Source organism: Castanea sativa, chromosome 10 (genome assembly GCF_040712315.1).
Source record: "Castanea sativa cultivar Marrone di Chiusa Pesio chromosome 10, ASM4071231v1".
In the NCBI taxonomy this organism is placed as follows: Eukaryota; Viridiplantae; Streptophyta; class Magnoliopsida; order Fagales; family Fagaceae; genus Castanea; species Castanea sativa.
The window spans coordinates 2,274,767-2,292,446 of NC_134022.1; the positions used below are offsets into that span (position 1 = coordinate 2,274,767).

Below are 17,680 nucleotides of genomic sequence, written 5' to 3' on the forward strand. Positions count from 1 at the left end.
GAAAATTAAAATTTTCAGTTTTGGTAGTTTAAAAAACTGAAATGATCGACGGTTTTTGGTTATCGCGGTCCGACCAGCCGATCTAGTCTGAGTTTCACAACCTTGGTTAAGCCTACTTTGACGAGGAAGGAAAGAAGACCAGTACAAAAGGCAAAGTTGCCACCGTAATCACTAAGAACAAACTAAAAAAAAAAAAAAAAAATCAAACAGAAATTCAAACCTAGGCTAACTTAAATTGGGCTCGGCAAGGCACGGGTCTATCCCTATATGATTTTTTTTTTTACAATTAGGTCCACTTGCATGACATGTAGGCTATTCTAGTTTTTTTTTTTTTTTTTTTTTTTTTTTTTTTTTTTTTTTTTGAGATCCTGCTATGCAATTACAATCTTATGTGAGATATAAAGGTTGTTAGGGTATTTTTGTAAACATTTTTACTTTTGACGCTATTAGCTTTTACAACTCACATAAAGATAATAATTAGATGGTGCAATAATCCTATCTATTGCACCAAATCCAAATCCCACCACAAGGCCAAGGACATGGCTTATGGGATTGGGATTGCCGTCGCACAAGATCGAGAGCGGCCAATGGATTTGTACGGCATGGGGACATGTGAGGTATTTAGGGGCAATGAAATTTCATGAATGAAATTTTAAAATATGAAATTCAAATTAGCACATGCATCTTGCTGTCTACACCATATCTTGAACCAATAAATGAGTCAAATGATGTGGGCGATGAAAGATAACAGGTTCTTCATGTGCCTAAACTTTTATTTTTCACTGCTTATAATTTGCCACTTTAACTAAAATTATTACAAAAGAAAAAATAATCGTAAAACTAATTTGAGCTGTTCATTAGTCATCAGATCAATGAACCCTGGTAAGCAAGCAAGTAATTGTTGTACTTAATCAGAAAAGAAAGTCTAGCTAATTGATGCTAGAACATCTAGTATCGAACTATATATAACAATTTTATCAAGATATTATTATACACTCATGGGGCTATATACTTATATATGCTTGCTATGTGCGATTCAAATATTTACATTGGCAGCCAGACATGCCCAAGGAAAAAGTGTATACTTAATAGACACCCCCATGCTACTATAAACTTTCAATTGCCTGTTCCATTAGAAAATATTCATGCTTTTTTACTGGGAGTGATGGGAGAGGACTTTCTATGATATCCACGTTTACTCTCCATCCTCACTTTTGTAGAGACTCCATTTCTAGTTGATTTTGGTGATGATGCTGGCCATTGTCCACAAGTGATTGCCATGTCCTTATAATGTTGCAAGTTTTCAAGCGTTTCAATAACGCCTGGCATTTTTGGCCTGTCTTTGGGGTTCAAACTTACGCATTGCAATGCCAGAAGTGCCATTTCCTTTGCTCCCTTCACTGAATACTGACCTGCAAGTCTTGGGTCCATGATGCACCGCAATCTTCGGCTACTAGTCAAGTATGGCTTCGCCCAATCAACCAGGTTTTGCTCACTCTTTGGTCTTGCTTTTTCTAATGATCTTCTTCCTGTAAGTAGTTCAAGTAGCACCACCCCAAAGCTGTAAACGTCACTCCTTGTAGTTAAGTGCCCTGATAAATATTAACAAAAATATTGTTAAAATTATAGTTGAATGATTAAATTCAACATTTTCAAATATTTTAAGCTTTTGCGACAATTGATATTATGATAAATGTCAACATTTCCTCAATGTTTAAGCTTTACAAATAACCAAATTGTTACAAGCTTAGAGTTTATCATTGACAAGTCCACTAACTATGTGCCAGAAGCATTACCTGTTGAGATATATTCTGGGGCAGCATACCCATAGGTACCCATCACTCTAGTGGTAACATGTGTGTTAGATCCTTCAGGTCCCATCTTAGCAAGCCCAAAATCTGACAATTTGGCTGTGAAATCCTGTTAACATAGAGAAAAGCAGCATTATAGTCAAATTAGTGGTAATTGTAGGGACTTTGTCAATCAACTAAACTGATTGAAGAAAAGGGAGATATATTGCTACACACAGAGTCTAGCAAGATGTTTGAAGTTTTGAAGTCGCGGTATATAACAGGCTGCTCAGCGCCATGTAAAAAGGCAAGGCCTTTAGCTGCTCCTGTTGCAATCTTCACTCTAGTGCCCCACGGCAATGATATTGATATCCCTTCAATCATAATGAATAACTTGTAAAATCAAATATTAATTGGAGCAAGAAATGAAAAATATTTAGGATGTCTCAAGCTGGCTAGATTGATTTTTCTAGCTTTAAGAAAAATCACCTCTTAACCTATTATGTGATCATTTAGACGACTATTAATACGTATTTTAATCGTATAAGACCCATTAATTTATCATAGGCAAGTTTCATATTAACTTTTTCCTAGTCCTATAATCTCATTCTCATTGAAGAAAAAACAAACTTATGACTTCTACGAGGGTTTTAATTTTAACTTTTATTAATCAATCCCTCCAATCCAAGTGTTAGATAAGATAAGAGCTTTATGAGACAGTGACAAAAATAGAACTCACTTTTGAACAAGTGATTCTCTAGGCTGCCACGAGGCATGAACTCGTACACAAGAAGTCTTTCTTCATCCTCGCAACAATACCCTATCAGTTTAACTAGATGTGGGTGCCTCAGCTGCCCCAGAAATATGACTTCAGCCTACATGAAAAATATATGATTGCTAATCAATATGGAAGGGCCAATTTTATGTGATGTATGGGAAAATCAAACATAAAATAAAAGAAATCGTATATAGTTGAAGAGAGAGACAAAAGGGTATATAAAATTAAAGAAAGAAGTCACCGTGATGATATAATATAGAGTGATCAAGTAAACCAAAGAAAGACCCTTCAAAAAAGTAAACTAAAGAAATAAATTATGCTGTACGATATAGTCAAAATGATACGTTTGCACTTCTTATTCTATTGAAAGCAGACCAGGAACTTTGGCAACACTCTCATAAAAGAATGCTTTAGTAGGTGACCTAATAAACCGAACCATATATGTATTTTGTTTTCTTCATCGTACATATATATTTGGTACAACCTCATTAATAATTGGCCATACTATTGAAAATGTTCCACAATTTGCACCTTTCATCCATGAAAACGGATTCAGATCAGGTGCAATATCTAGAGTATTGCACTTGGTGCAATTGTAATCAAGAGCTAAAATTGAAGGTTAAAAAAATAACTTTCAATTTCAACCATTAAATAAAATATATTAAAAGAGAGTTAAAGAGTTAAAGTTAAAAAGTAAAAAAAATAAAAAAAATTATGAAAAGAAATGGGTGAATTGCACCAGATGCAATACCCTAAGTATTGCACCTGATCCAAATCTCATGAAAACTTCATATTCTGTGGAAAGGCTGATTTGACTTCAGCTCTCTGGTTGTATAAACTAGCCACAGCAGCATACCTGATAGGCTTTGACCTTAGACTGTAGCATAGCATGTGCACACAGAGACAGCCTAACGAGGTTGGTCCAAGGAGGCCTAATATATTCTATAGAATATAGATCAATTTAGAACAATTTCATGTACTTGTTTGAAAGAAAATTATAAACCTGAATAGATAGATTAAAAGAAAAATAATTGTATTATAATTTTAATTATATTACTATACGTCCGTTTATCACGTCAGTACTTTAGCAACACTACTCCCTCTCCTCTCGCATAATATTATTCACTAATTAAATTTATATATGTTAGTATATATTATTTATGTGAGAGGATGAAGTACCATATTTCTTTAATTCAAAAATATCTAATAATTTTTTTGTGTATTACATGACATGTATATGTGTGATGGACAAATGATATTAGGACCAATATCTAATAAAATATACGAAAATCATGCTTTGAAAGAAAATTTTGATACACCAATCATTTCATAGATGAACCACCTCATCATGAATATTTTTTTTTATCCATACAGAAACAGAACTACATCAGCAAAAAGAGAATATATAATTTCTATTTTCTCAAGCCAACCTACTTCTGGGAAATCATTAGAAATGGAAGGCGTTTGATACAATAAGAATATTAGTTATTGGGTACAAAATTATAAATGAATTTACTTACAAGCCATTCACGGTGTCCTTGAAGGCCTTCAATGTCCAAAAGCTTAACAGCAACTGCCTGAGCCTTCAAACCCTGTCTTAAGTTTTCATCAATATAACCCTTATGCACTGTTCCAAACCCACCTTCTCCTAATAAGAAGTTGCTTGAGAAGTTCTGAGTTATGGCACGTAGCTCACTTAGCTGAAAATCATGCAAGTCCGACCCAAAAGACTGTGCAAGATCTTCATTGATGCGTGTTGATGAAGAGCGACTAAGATCAGAGAAAGATAGTCTCCGAAATGAAGGTAATGGAGCAACGTCCTTAGAGAACTCTGACCTTGATGGCCTGCATCGGCTGAAGTTGCTAAAAATTGTTTTGTCTTCAACTGAACAGCAATTTGCTGTAAATGGTCTCCATGGCTTTGATTGCTTTTTCATTGTAGGAGTAGGAGGAGAACTAGAAGAGGTTGTGGAATAGGATAGTGGGTGTGCATGTCTTAAAAAGAAATCACCATATCTTTAAGCTAATGAGAGAAGAGGGTCTTTCTCCAACTACTCTAACCACTCTACTAAACGGGGCAATTTGTTTCCAGTCTCTTTCAACAACATTATCTAAATCTTTGTTCCTTCTTTTGTCACCTACACACTGTCTTCATGCATAGGTTCTAAATATCTTTTCAATTCATCTCATAGAGACAAAATTTTAATCATTACAAAAAAATTTAATAACTTTTTTCACAACTTAGAGTTCCCAAGTTGTATTTGGTGTGATATTTCTATTACATGAGATACTTATTGACACCACATTCATTGTACACCAATTATCTCAAAATAGTTATAAAATTTTTTGTCACTAAATTCATTACATTTTTTTTTGTTCACTTTTTTCGTAATTTTTGTGGCGGCTTCTGACTTGTTAACTCAACAAGTTGCGAAATTATATAAGGAATTGTGTATATCTAAACTTATAGATTAGGTGGACCTACTAACACATTCTTGTGTGTAGGTTCGAATTAGCTTGCGTTATAAGTATCAAAACTAATGTTCGAGGTAATGCCCAACTCCATCATCTACTTCTCAGTTCATTGTTTTATATATATAAAATAAAATAAAAATTTAAAACCTACTTGCATTATCATTACTTGTAGAACAAGTTAGTCTAGAGTTAGCTTTAAGGTTTAGTATACAGTATAAAGCATCAATACTCATGTTAATTCTGTTTTGACTCTCTATTTTCTCCCTTACCATCATATTCCCAACATTAATACTTACATGGTATTAAAGCTATATTTCAACAATTTAACATGGTATTATATCGTAGCTAATGTCTTGAAAATCCCTCTATGTTTTTTGGTTTCTTTTTTTTTTCCCCCAATTGTGATGCTCTCTAGTAGCATTGGCAAATCCTCAACACATGTACCCCCAAGCACCTATACGCCCCAGCACAATTCGTACCACATATTAGGGACATGTGTCACTACCAGAGAGTGCCACATCAGCCCTTGAAACATATTAGCAACCACTGCCACATCAATACACCATATACCATGTCATTAACCGACCTATACCTGCAAGCGATGACTTTGAGCCTTGAAGCCCCTCTTTCCTTTGTGGGGTTTTGGTCTCTTTTGTGCGTGAGAGTGTAAACATTAATTCACTTAAGGGGTGTGTAAGTAAAGTGTATGGAGTCTCTATCAATCATTGGGATTTCTTAAGATGCCATTGGTCACTTGTTTTAAGATTGGTCTTTCCTAAAGCCCAGTTCTAAGGGTCATTGCAACTTTTGTGGATGAAAATAATTTTTTAGAACTCCCCAAATTAAGGATGGTTAGTAACCCTAAAGTTGGTCAGAAATTCCTAGTGTCTTCCTATATGAGTTCCCCTTAGTCTAGTCAACAATAAGAATCGTCCTTAATTTAGTATTCCCAGAAGATTGGTCAATTTTCCCAAAGAGTTTTTGAACTATAATTTGCATTCGACAGAATTGCCCATATTTGGTCAAGAATTCTAAGAATAAAACAATTTTTTTCCTACATTTAGACCTGATGATTCTCCTAACAGAGGTAGTTAGGCAAACTTTTAATGAACCAATCCGCCCCTTCAAGATTATTTAGGATTCCTTGTTAGACAGAGACAGTCAAGAGTCCGTAAGTGTCCATAAGCCCCTCAAGAGCATTTAGGATACTCCTGTTAAAGAGTCCCTAAATGCCTTCAACACATGTTTTTTAGGATTCCCTTATTTAACAGATAAAGAGTCCTTAAAATGCCCACAAATAAGCTCAATAACTTCCCCTCTCAGGCTGTTGATTTGTTCTAAAAATACTCCTCCCAGTTATATTCCCTAGTGATACCAAAATCTCCAGTGGTAATAACACCTCTAAGACTTCCATTTTAATATATGTTGTTCTTAATTTTTTTTTTTTTTTTTAAATTAGGATTTCCCTTGTCATACAGTTAATAACTTAGTAGATTTAAACACAAATGCTCTATATTATTAAAATTTCCCTTGTCATACAATTAGTAGATTCTAATAAATATCCCAAATTATTCCTTAAAACTCCCCTTGTAAATATAGCTAAGTCCTAAGTTGCTATATGACTCTTTTAAGAATCCCCTTGTTCTTATCAAAAAACAGAATCCCCCTGTTATACAGTTAAGAGATTCCGAATAACAGCTTGATGATCATGATTTCCACTACAAACCTAGGTTAAAATCTAGTCACAAAACTTAGTATCCTCTCTTTACATTGGTGTTGCTTGTTCAAGCTTTGAAAATTAGGGAAATTCTACAAACACCTCATTTTTTAACCTCACCTCACCAAGAGAAAATTGTAATCTTGGCCATTGGATTTCAAAATTCTTAATTAAAAACAAATCTAGAAGAGATTTGGATGAAAACAACATATCAGGTGATTAAACCGGACCACCGGATTAAAAATTATAACCAAATCAAGATTTAATGGTTAATATGGATTCCATAGTCTAAGTGCTTGCTGTGATTCATCATGTTTCTCAAATTTCACCAACGCATAGGGATTAGGGAAGGTAAATTAGGCTGTGTTTGAATGTCACTCACACTTAAATTCATCGCAAAATTTGCAACTTAATACAAATTTCAAAATATATCGTAGTTTTGGCCAACTATCTCTACACATGATCCTGAAACTGGGGGAAAAAAAAGCATTTGAAAACTTCCTAACTCATGTTCATACCATAATTACACCATGAAAATGATAAAGAATTAAGAATCCATTCTATTTATAAATTGTCTGAATACTACTATAGGCTGCAATGTTAGAACAAACTCGTGCTCCCCATCCAAATATTGAAACACTTTTTAATCAAAGTTCATAATTTATTAGTACAAATACACCAACTTTTTGCTCATTTGAATGCCATTAACCCCTTAAAAAAAGGGAACTTTGACCACTTTTCAACCAAAAAGAATGTTAGTATATGAATTACTAGTGTGTGTGTATATATATATACACATGGATGAACCCCACACAAAGCTGGCATGATATGTATAACAGTATGAGCAGTGGCGTGATGAGAGATGAGAGCAGCAGGTTTATTTGGCACCGTAAGAGAATCCAGGGGGAGTAGTTGAAAGCTGATGGGGTGAATGACGTGTGCACGCTCCTCTTCCTGCCCCATTATTAGGGCATCATTACTAACAACAAATTTTATTCTCTCATGTCATCCTCACTCTAATATCAATCAAAATATCTTGTTAGGCTTTTGGGTTTGTTAACACACTTACAAATGGGCAACAAGATAGGTTTTGACAATGAGATGCTATTTTGTGCAAGATATTTTATTTTATTTTATTTTATGAATAATTCAATAGTTTGAGGAAGTACCAGGAAATATAAACCAATTAAGTTACATTAGATGTCTCAGTTGAAACACCAGGAAATACCAACCAATTAAGTTACAAGGGCTTAACTAATGCAAGAGAAATTTGTTACATTACCCCCTGTCTTTTGGTCTTAGATATACGTAAGTCAATTGTTGCAAAATATAAATTATGACAAATAAAGACTTATTATTCTCTATAAAACCAGCCAAATACGACAAAATTTTGCTACAACTCCACTCAATATCTTTTTATTGAATATAAATTTTGACAAATTAACCATGAAATTACTTTTTTTTTTTTTTATATCCTCAATGTTTACAAAATCTTTAGAACATCAAAGATCAATAGCTATGTCATTAATCAAATGCTTAAATTTTAAATTTTTTTAATCTATAATTATACATAAAAAATAAGTTTGGATTGAATAGTAAATAATATATGATTGACACGATATTCAACATGCGTGTCAAATGGATGTTACCATGGATCTGCATTTATTTATAAGCTTCTTCACATTTTTGTGTGTTCTTCTAATACTCTAATCTTTGAATTGTATGTTTTTTACGCTCTTAATACACATATCAAATTTTGTGTCAGTTAGATATTATTATAGATCTATAGGTTTATATTTTATGCATAATTTTAAATTACAAAAACTTGCAATTTAATAACTTATTAATGACATAGTTATTAATTTTTAATTTTCTAAAAATTTTGCAAACATGAAGGATATAAGACGAAGATATAATCTAATGGTAGATTTGTCAAAATTCACCTCCAATAAAAAGATATTGAGTAAAGTTGTAATTTAAGGTTACAACCAATTTTGTAGCTAAATTTTGTCTTTTTTTTTGGGTTTTTTGATAAACCATGTGTTAAGAAGAAGACTAAGGGTGCAGTTGAATTAAAGAGAGGTAAAATAGAATTTGTTAGGACATATGTGGAACTTGTTTAGACATATGTGGAACTTGTTAGAACATATGTTATTGTTTATTGGCTAGTCCTTTGACAAAATCACTTTACTTGTAATTGGGTAAATCTAGGATGGTTTAAGTCTTCAAAAAAACATGTTGTTCAAGTCAAGAGTTAAAGCCGTGCAAATCTATCCAAAAAACAAGTGAGGAAGTGCTATATTTTAAAGTTCGATAGCTATTTCGACAGATTGTATCTATCGAGATTTAAAATGCAATTTTAGCCCGATGCTTAATAACAGTTCGACAGATAACCTACCTATCAAGATTTACGAAAATCAGATTTTTAAATCTGTTTTCACACATATCCAAGTTATTTGTTATGGTTTCTTTTCTCATAACCCTAGACATTTATAAGGATTATTTTAAGGGCCATCACAGATGATGCAACTTGATGCAAAGTGATTATTCATGCATATTATGACTAGAAACAATTTGCCCTAGTTCATCTTTTCATTGAAGAAGTTACTGCGTTTTTGCGCCACGGGTTTTGTAACCAATGAACTTCTTAATCTTCATCATTTGGATGAACTGAAGAACTTTGCAGCTAATATCCTTCTCAAGTTGGTGTGTTAGTCACGTACTAGGATTCGTACAAAGGAGTAAGCCATGTATTGGATCCGTGCATCGATTGGTTCGTCACGTACTTAGAGTCGTGTATTGAAAGGAGAGATGTCACTACATTACAAGTCCAATTGTGTATTAGGGCAAAGGTTCAACTGTAAGTTGGTATAAACTATTGAGATTCATTTACTTATAATTGCTTGTTTTGATAATAGTGGATTCTCGGAAGTGGTGACATTAAATTCACCCGGTGGGATTTTGCATCGGTGGTTTTCCCCATTCGTAAACGAATCACCCGTGTCAAATTTATTTTCCGCTTCATTTAGTTATTTGGTGGTTTGTTTGTGCTACCACGCTTATTGCATGTAATTGAATCTAATTAATTTCACTTGGCTAAATTAATTGATTAAGTTACCAAAGGGGTCAATACATTCTTGACCTATTAGAATTGAAGAATAGAAGCAAGTCTGGTTTGAAGAAAAGTATTGCACAGACAAGGCAGGGTGATCGAAGCATAAACCAAAAGAGGCTTAAGTTGTAGTTGAAGAAGTTACTTGCAATGTTAAAGAGTTAAGGCAAGGTGATAAAAGCATGTGAGTTACACGTGTGAGAGGGTAGTCAATTAGTTAGTTAGAGGTAGAGTAACACTTGTCCTAATCTTATTGGAGGAGCATTTTTAGGGAATTTTGTTAGAGTTTGTTAGAGTTTTCCCGCGCTTTTGCTTCTCTTTCTGATTTGTAACTGCTAATATAAATAGAGCTTGATATGTGTAAATTAGGTAGTCTTTGTAATTCATAGAATTTATTAATAAAGTTTTCTCTCTTCACTCAGAATTTTCTCGAGCCTTCTTGAACTTTCTATGTTTTTCTTTCTTGATTTGAGGCTTCTTGTTTGGGCTTGTGGTTTTAACATGGTATCAGAGCTTTAAACAAGATCAGATCAAATTGATTTTTTTTTCTTTTTACTTGAATTCTTTGAAATTTTGTCTTGCTCTTCTTCAAGCTTCGAAGCTCCATTAATGGCGTCCACTGAAGAAGCTTCAAACAATCAATCTTCTTCAATTATGAATGAAGATATAGTCAATCCATTATTTCTTAGTAGCAGTGATAACAACAGAGTTCAACTTGTATCTCAGAAGTTGGTTAGAGGAAAGAATTACTTTCCATGGGCCAGATCAATGATCATTTTTCACTCACTGCTAAACACAAGATTGGATTTGTTGATGGCACAATACCAGAACCAGATCTAGATTCACCAAAATTCATCTTATGGACTCAATGCAACATGACAGTTCTAAGTTGGATCATCATTTCAGTCTCACCTAGCATTGCTTCTAGCATCATGTATACAAATAATGCTAGAGCAATTTGGCTTGATTTGCGTCACAACTTTTCTCAAAAAAAGTGGACTAGAATCTTTGAGCTTCAGAAGGAATTTGCCTATCTTGTACAAGGTCAATTCTCTGTGGAGGATTATTATACAAAGTTCAAGGCTTTGGTTGATGAGTTGGCTAACTATCAGTCTATTCCTCTCTGTAAGTGCCCTTGCACTTGTGGAGCTCAAAGAATCACCTCTAATCTTCATGATCGTGATCAAGTGATGAAGTTCTTGATGGGATTAAATGATTCCTATTCAGGTATTAGAGGTTAGATTTTGCTATATGAGCCTCTACCTGATATTAACAAGGTTCTTTCCTTGATCTTGCAAGAGGAGAAACAAAGAAGCTTCAAGAATGGTGAATTCATTGGTCATCTCATCCCATTGAAGCCATAGTATTGTATTCCAATGCAAGTTCTGGTTCAAAACACAATCACACTAGCAAAGGAAATTCCAAGAAGGAAAGACCTATTTGCACTCACTGTGGGAACTTATTATTAGTTTTTTCCAATATTTCAATAAGATTTAGCTTAATTGGTTGGCACCTCAATTTCCAATAGAAACATTCAAGATTTAGATCCCCACTCTCAACTATCAATGTATAAAAAAAATGTTAATAATTTTCCCTATAAAAAAGGGTAAGCTTTAGTTATTTTACAAATAAAATAGAAAAACACTAAGAATAGTGTAGTGATTTGATCATACTATATGTGTGTGCTTACAAATTGAAAATTTTATGATATAGTGGCTCATATAAATAGGCATGTTTCACGCCTACTAAAAAAATGTAAATATCCTTCAATTATTTTTTTTTTTTTACATTCTTGATTTTACGTTACTAAAGCTTCTTCTTTTTTTCCCTTTTTGTTGGACATTGTTTCAATTGTTGCAAAAACAACTAAATTTGAGTAAGAATACCATATTTCAAATCAATTGTTCCACACATAATTTTTAAAAAAAAACAATTGTTTCTCGTATAAATCTTAGAAAAATGATATTAAAATTTCATTATGCTTAAAATAATTAATATAACAAAATAAATATATTCATTCTATTAGTTATCTTTCTAATTACATAAAATAAATACTGAAATGTTAATTCCACACACACATACACACACATATATATATTACACGTCACGGAAAGAAGTTAGGAAATTTTAAGGGTTAAGATTAATTTTAGTGAATTCACAAGTATTTTATTTTTTTATGTTTTTTGTGTCAATTGTTGCCAAAACAACTAAACATGGGAAATAATGTCATGTTGTAAATCTAATATTATTATCCCAACTAAAAATTATTTCTTATATTGAGTTTATAAAAATAATCATATAAATTCATTTAATATAAATAATTAATACACAACTATAGATAATTAATATATACATTTACTCTATTAACTAATTCAATAAACTAATAATTTGATATAAATGCAACTTTGTTGAAGTAGAAGCCTAAATAAAGAGAACTTTAAGGAAGACATTATATATATTGTAAGGATCCAATTCAATCCACAGCCTAAGCGATGTAGGCCATGCCCCAATAAGCCCAAAACAACGAATTTATAAGAGAGTGAACCTAATACTGAACGTTCAATGAATTAAGTGATAGGATAATTAATGGATAGATAAACAAGATAAACAGTTTGGACAAAGAAAAATGCTCTTCGGTCAAGTCCAAGGAATGAATGTTCTTATATATTTCTTTTGGACTTATATAAATATTCAAGTTCTTAGTTACACAGTGTTTTCTCTCTCTCAATCTCCGATACCCCCTTTCTGTCCTGGAGTTCTTACCTTTTATATGTCCTTTTCTCCTTTCATCCCAACCTTCCATGTGTAGATTAGATTGATAATTTTCTTGATACTTGTCACATCAGTACCTTTCTAAAGTCTCTTAGGGCAGCTATAAGGCTGAAAACTACTGTTCAGGTATCACTTCCACATTAATGCGGGCAGGGGTTAGATGCAGAACATTCAATGCGGTGGTAGCAGCTTTGTCCCCAGATATTTCTCAATTCCTTGTTGACTCATCTCTTTCTAATGCTTATCCTCCCAAGCACGGCTGCCTAATGCCTAATGCTTGATGGGTGGCCGGACTTTAGGCCTCTACTCTACTGTCCGAGAAGGGGTCACTCATTGGGCAACGTCACATACTTATTGTGACTCGACCTCTTCTTTGGCTCAATAACCTATCTGTCTTCGCTAGTACTTATCTGTCCTCGGGCTATCTGATGTCCTCAAATGCGGCCCATGGCCCAACCTCATTATCTGGGCCCTTCATACATACATACATACATACATACATACATACATACATACATACATACATACATACATATATATATATATATATATATATATATATATAAAAGAAGATTCCCCTCTTTCAACTAGACTTTTATGTAGTTCAAAAATACCCACATTAATAAAGGGTAATTTCATTTAAAAATAGTTATAAATGTCAAATAACAAATTTCATTTTGAATTTAGAAAGAGATTTCTTAAAATTTAGGATTTTTTTTTTCTTTATATATATGTATGTATGTATGAGATGAGTTCAAGTTACACCTAGTGTAACTTCACAAGATTTACACCTTTTTTGGACCATTAATTACTATTAGATCTAAGGGTCAAAGAACACTCATAGTAATGCCATTATTATTCCCTAGAAAATAGTGATTTAGGCATTAACCCTTCTTATTAAAGGGGGAAAAAACCACAACATTAACTCTCCGTACTCTTCCATATCATCATCTTCTTCCTCTCATCTTTCTGTTTGCATTATGTACTTTCAAGCCTCCACCATTCATAAAATGCTCAAGATTAAATTGTAAATCCAAGCTGACTTTATTTTGTTTTAAAATACATGATTACCTTTTGCAAACTCGTTTATTATGGAGCAAGTATTGTTTTGCCATTAATTAACCACAGTATATGGTTTGAAAAAAGTTTTTAAAAAATTTCGTCCATTTGAGTTTTGTGTTTTGGCAGTACCTTGAGTATATGTCATGAGGATTTTAGAAATACTTAGCCTTAACAATCTTTCTCTAAAACAATTGTTACTTTGGCCATATATTTTAAAATTTTCAAGTGCCTCAAGAAAATACTGTTAAGAAATCAATGGTGATGGCCTAAGAGTACATAGTGCAAGAAGAAAGTTGTGAGAGAGGATAAGAGGAAGAAGATGATGACGTGGAGGAGAGTGGAGAATTAATGCTATTTTTTTCCCCTTTAATAAGAATAGTAAATGTCTAAATCACTAATTTTTAGAGAACAATTATTACATTACCATGTGTATTTTTTTCACCCTTAGATCTAAAAGAAATCAATGGTCTCAAAAAGGTGTAATTCTTGTGAAGTTACACCAGATGTAACTTGAACCCATCTCTCTCTCTATATGTGTGTGTGTGTGTGTGTGCGTGTGTGTATGTACACTATATATAAAAGAATTCTCTTCTTTCAACTGGACTTTTATGTGGTTTAAAAATACCCTCATTAATGAAGGGCAACTTTTTTTTGAAATAGAGTCATAAATGTCAAATAACAAATTTCATTTTAAATTCAAAATGAGAATTCCTAAAATTTAGGATTTCATTTCTTAAAGATATTTTTTTAATCAAAAAAGAAAATTCCTTAAGAGATATGCAACTTCCCAAATATTTTTTTTTTTTTTTTTTTGAGAAGAAACCCTATTATTCTATTCAAGAAATAACCACATTGGTTAGAATTACAGAGAAAAGATGTGGAGGAACGTTATAAGCACAAATGGCCATAAGCAGCATGTCTAGCAATGTTAGACTCGCTAACATGTCTAGCAATGTTATAAGCAGTCGAGTTGCCTTGTCTCCAAGTATGAAAAAAACAACATCAGTGAAATTCCTAACAAGAGACTTAGCCTCTTCAACCAGATGGCCATAAGCAGCAAAAAAAAAACACTTCAGAATTCAGAGCATTGATAGTACATTCTGAATCACCCTCTAAAAAAATGGAAGAAGCACCAATGTTAAGTGCAAAGTGCAGGGCTTTGACAATTGCAACAACTTCCATAGCTGCCATTGAGTTTGGGAGATAGATTTTTTCTGCCATGGAGGCTACGACCAATCCTTTCTCATCTCTAATCACTATCCCAATCCCTGTTGCGTTCTTTTCCTGAAACATAGCTCCATCAAAAATTCACTTTGAGGTGAGAATAAGGTGGTGGTCAAGAAAGCACGGGTGTGGCTCTAGGGCCACCGCACCCGCACCAGACTCACCTCGATGCGGTGTCCGGCATCTGATGCACCAATTCGCTTTGTTTATTTTTTTTGATTCGCACCGATTCGGGCCGAAACTGGCCGATTCTCTCCGATTTCGACAGAAATGGGAGCCGATACGATCCGATTCCAACCAAAAAAGCCACCAAAACAAACTAATACTGTGCAATTCCGACTGATACGGCCATCGAAACAGGCTGAAATGGGCCGCTGGCCGCGATTCTTCTGCTTCATGTGGCCTTGTGAAAAAAAAAAAAAAAAAAAGAGAGAGAAGGAAGAAGAAGATGAGAAGACACAAAGAAATGGTTAGAACTTAGAAGAGATGAGGAAGAAGAATAAAGGTTTATAACAAAAGAATATAAATTAAGTAGGTGAGAAAGTCAATTGTTTCACGTGGGTGGGCTTGGAAATTGGAAAATAAGCGAATAAACCTTCTTAGAAGGTGGATTTTTGTTTACAATTACCAAAAATATTGATTTTATTAAAAACAAATCATAAATAATTTTTTTTAATAATAAACTCTACCCCTTTATTTGAATTTTTTTATATAAAAATATTAAATTCACTATATAAAAATATTTTTAATAATTTTTTAATTGCCGTACCTTATTTTTTCAAAAATTGACAAATCTTGCACCTGCACCCGAATCCGAAAACACACCCGGGCTTCATAGGTGGTGGTTTCCATTTAATTCTTTGAGGAACCCGGTTAGTTGAGTCTAGAAGCTTTGGTGGGATGGCTCTTAAGAAGCTTGCTTGAGTTGCTAAAACATCTAGAATAACTTGATCAATTGGGTAAGATGTGTTGTTAGCTCTAATTGCATTCCTTTGAAACCAGACTGTCTAGACCGTGGTAGCAAAAAACTCTAGATCTTTCTCCTCTTTGATTACATGCTGCACAAGTTCTCTTAAGCTCTAAAATTGTTTGAAGGATTGAAAATTCCAAATTGGGTCTAGATGAGGGTACAACCAGAGAGCATAGAGAACATCTTTAGAAACAACTTTACAATGATCACAAATATCCTCTCCAAGCACCTTGCAAAGGACTAGATTTGATTTTGATGGAATGGAATTTTTGATAGTTCTCAAAAAAAAAATACCAAATCTTATTCTGGACTACCATACCCCAAACTCACTTCTAGATGTCTTGATCATCCGTTTGTGTTGGGCTTTGTTGGGCCGATAGGCCCAAGCCGAAGCGCTCATGGACAAGCATTTTGGGGGTCCAGGGGCAATGCCCTTGGGAAAAAAAATTTGGCCCGTTTTGTAGCCCATTATGTATATATCTTGTTTGCAGGAGGTAAAAAGACGCAATTTTGTTATTAGGGTTTTTTGATGTTATAATCGGTTTTGAGAGAGAAAAAGGAACTGTAGCCACACCTTTGTATTTTTCCCTGATAATAGTGAAATCCCTGCAACTCCGTAGACGTAGGCAAATTGCCAAACCACGTAAATACTGTCTTGTGCGTGTGATTATTTTCTTTGGCGTGTGTTTTCTCTATTTTTCGTTTCTCACAGGTTTAGGAATTCGTGGTAATTCCCTACAGTTTGTATATGAGAACTACTGCTCTGAATTATTGTCCTATATAATATAAACTTTATTTTTTAAATTTACAACTACAAGTGAATGGGAGTTATCTTCAAAACACAACCAAATCATCTCAAACGACTCTCCCTTATCTTATCATTAATTAAGGCTACCCTTATTTTTAAGCAGATATATTTCCTTGAAATTAAGCACAAATGACACTTATTTCATTTGAAAGTTCTCACGTTCGGGTCCAACCCTTGGAGCCACTAACCTGTTTAACTAAATGTCATTTTACCAATATATCTATTAAAATCCTAGTCATATAAACTTATTTTCTTTCCTAGTTTCATTCTCCCAAGCCCCATGGCCGCCTCTCACTCTCAGTCCTCAATCTCACCTTATTTTTTTAGCCATCATCACCCTTTGTCACTATGCCAAACCATCGTCATCCTTTACTTTTACCTTTACCTTTACCTTTACTTTTATTTATTTTCCTTAACTTAATTGCTAGGATCTGACATTGGTTGTTGTGGTTTTTTTTTTAATATATAGTGATTAATTATTTGTAATATTAAGCTATGTTTTAGTTTTAAATGATTATTTGTGATTCAGTTACTTTGTTAGTTTCGAATTATATATTTTGTTTAAATGAATTTATTTGGTTTTTCATAGTTCAAATAAAAAATCTCTTTGATAAAATTTAATAAAAGAGTTGACATGACTAACCCATTTGATAAACAAGTCATGCTAGGATTAATTGAAAACTCATGAGTTAATACAACACGAACCCAACACACAAATACAAATTGCAACTTACATTTGTTTAATTTTGTTAACGGAATCTCACTAATTAATTAATACCAACCTGATGGAAGGGGGACAAGCGGAGAATGTCTGAATTTACTATTTTAGTTCTTGAAAATGAAAAGTTATAAGCTGAGTTTTCAGATGGCCAACCCATGTATCATTTTGACTAGACTAGTCTATCAAAGACCAAATATTTGCATAAAAGAGCCTTCAATCATGGGGTTTTTTATGTTTTCTTTTTAATGAAT

The 17,680-nt window shown here is 33.4% G+C and overlaps 2 protein-coding genes across 2 annotated transcripts; one reads left to right on the forward strand and one right to left on the reverse strand.

Moving 5' to 3' along the window:
- Positions 1 to 907: 907 nt before the first annotated feature.
- Positions 908 to 4,549, reverse strand: LOC142613599 (putative serine/threonine-protein kinase PBL15). The gene is made up of 5 exons (XM_075786016.1): positions 4,089 to 4,549; positions 2,530 to 2,665; positions 2,028 to 2,164; positions 1,797 to 1,920; positions 908 to 1,592 (listed from the first exon to the last, which is right to left on the reverse strand). Exons 1-5 carry the CDS (start codon positions 4,503 to 4,505, stop codon positions 1,144 to 1,146), a joined length of 1,263 nt encoding a protein of 420 aa, XP_075642131.1. The 5' UTR covers positions 4,506 to 4,549; the 3' UTR covers positions 908 to 1,143.
- Positions 4,550 to 10,627: 6,078 nt separating this feature from the next.
- LOC142613478 (uncharacterized) lies at positions 10,628 to 11,113 on the forward strand. Its single transcript, XM_075785842.1, has one exon. The coding sequence runs from the start codon at positions 10,628 to 10,630 to the stop codon at positions 11,111 to 11,113; it is 486 nt and encodes a 161-aa protein (XP_075641957.1).
- Positions 11,114 to 17,680: the final 6,567 nt, after the last annotated feature.

What these genes read in the sequence shown, in the direction of transcription:
- LOC142613599 (XM_075786016.1), bottom strand. Translation starts at nt 4,505, where the DNA reads ATGAAAAAGCAATCAAAGCCATGGAGACCATTTACAGCAAATTGCTGT. An exon ending in AGAGAATCACTTGTTCAAAA is followed by an intron (nt 2,165 to 2,529) that starts GTGAGTTCTATT and finishes TTATGATTGAAG; the next exon opens with GGATATCAATATCATTGCCG. An exon ending in CCCAGAATATATCTCAACAG is followed by an intron (nt 1,593 to 1,796) that starts GTAATGCTTCTG and finishes AATATTTATCAG; the next exon opens with GGCACTTAACTACAAGGAGT.
- LOC142613478 (XM_075785842.1), top strand. Translation starts at nt 10,628, where the DNA reads ATGGGCCAGATCAATGATCATTTTTCACTCACTGCTAAACACAAGATT.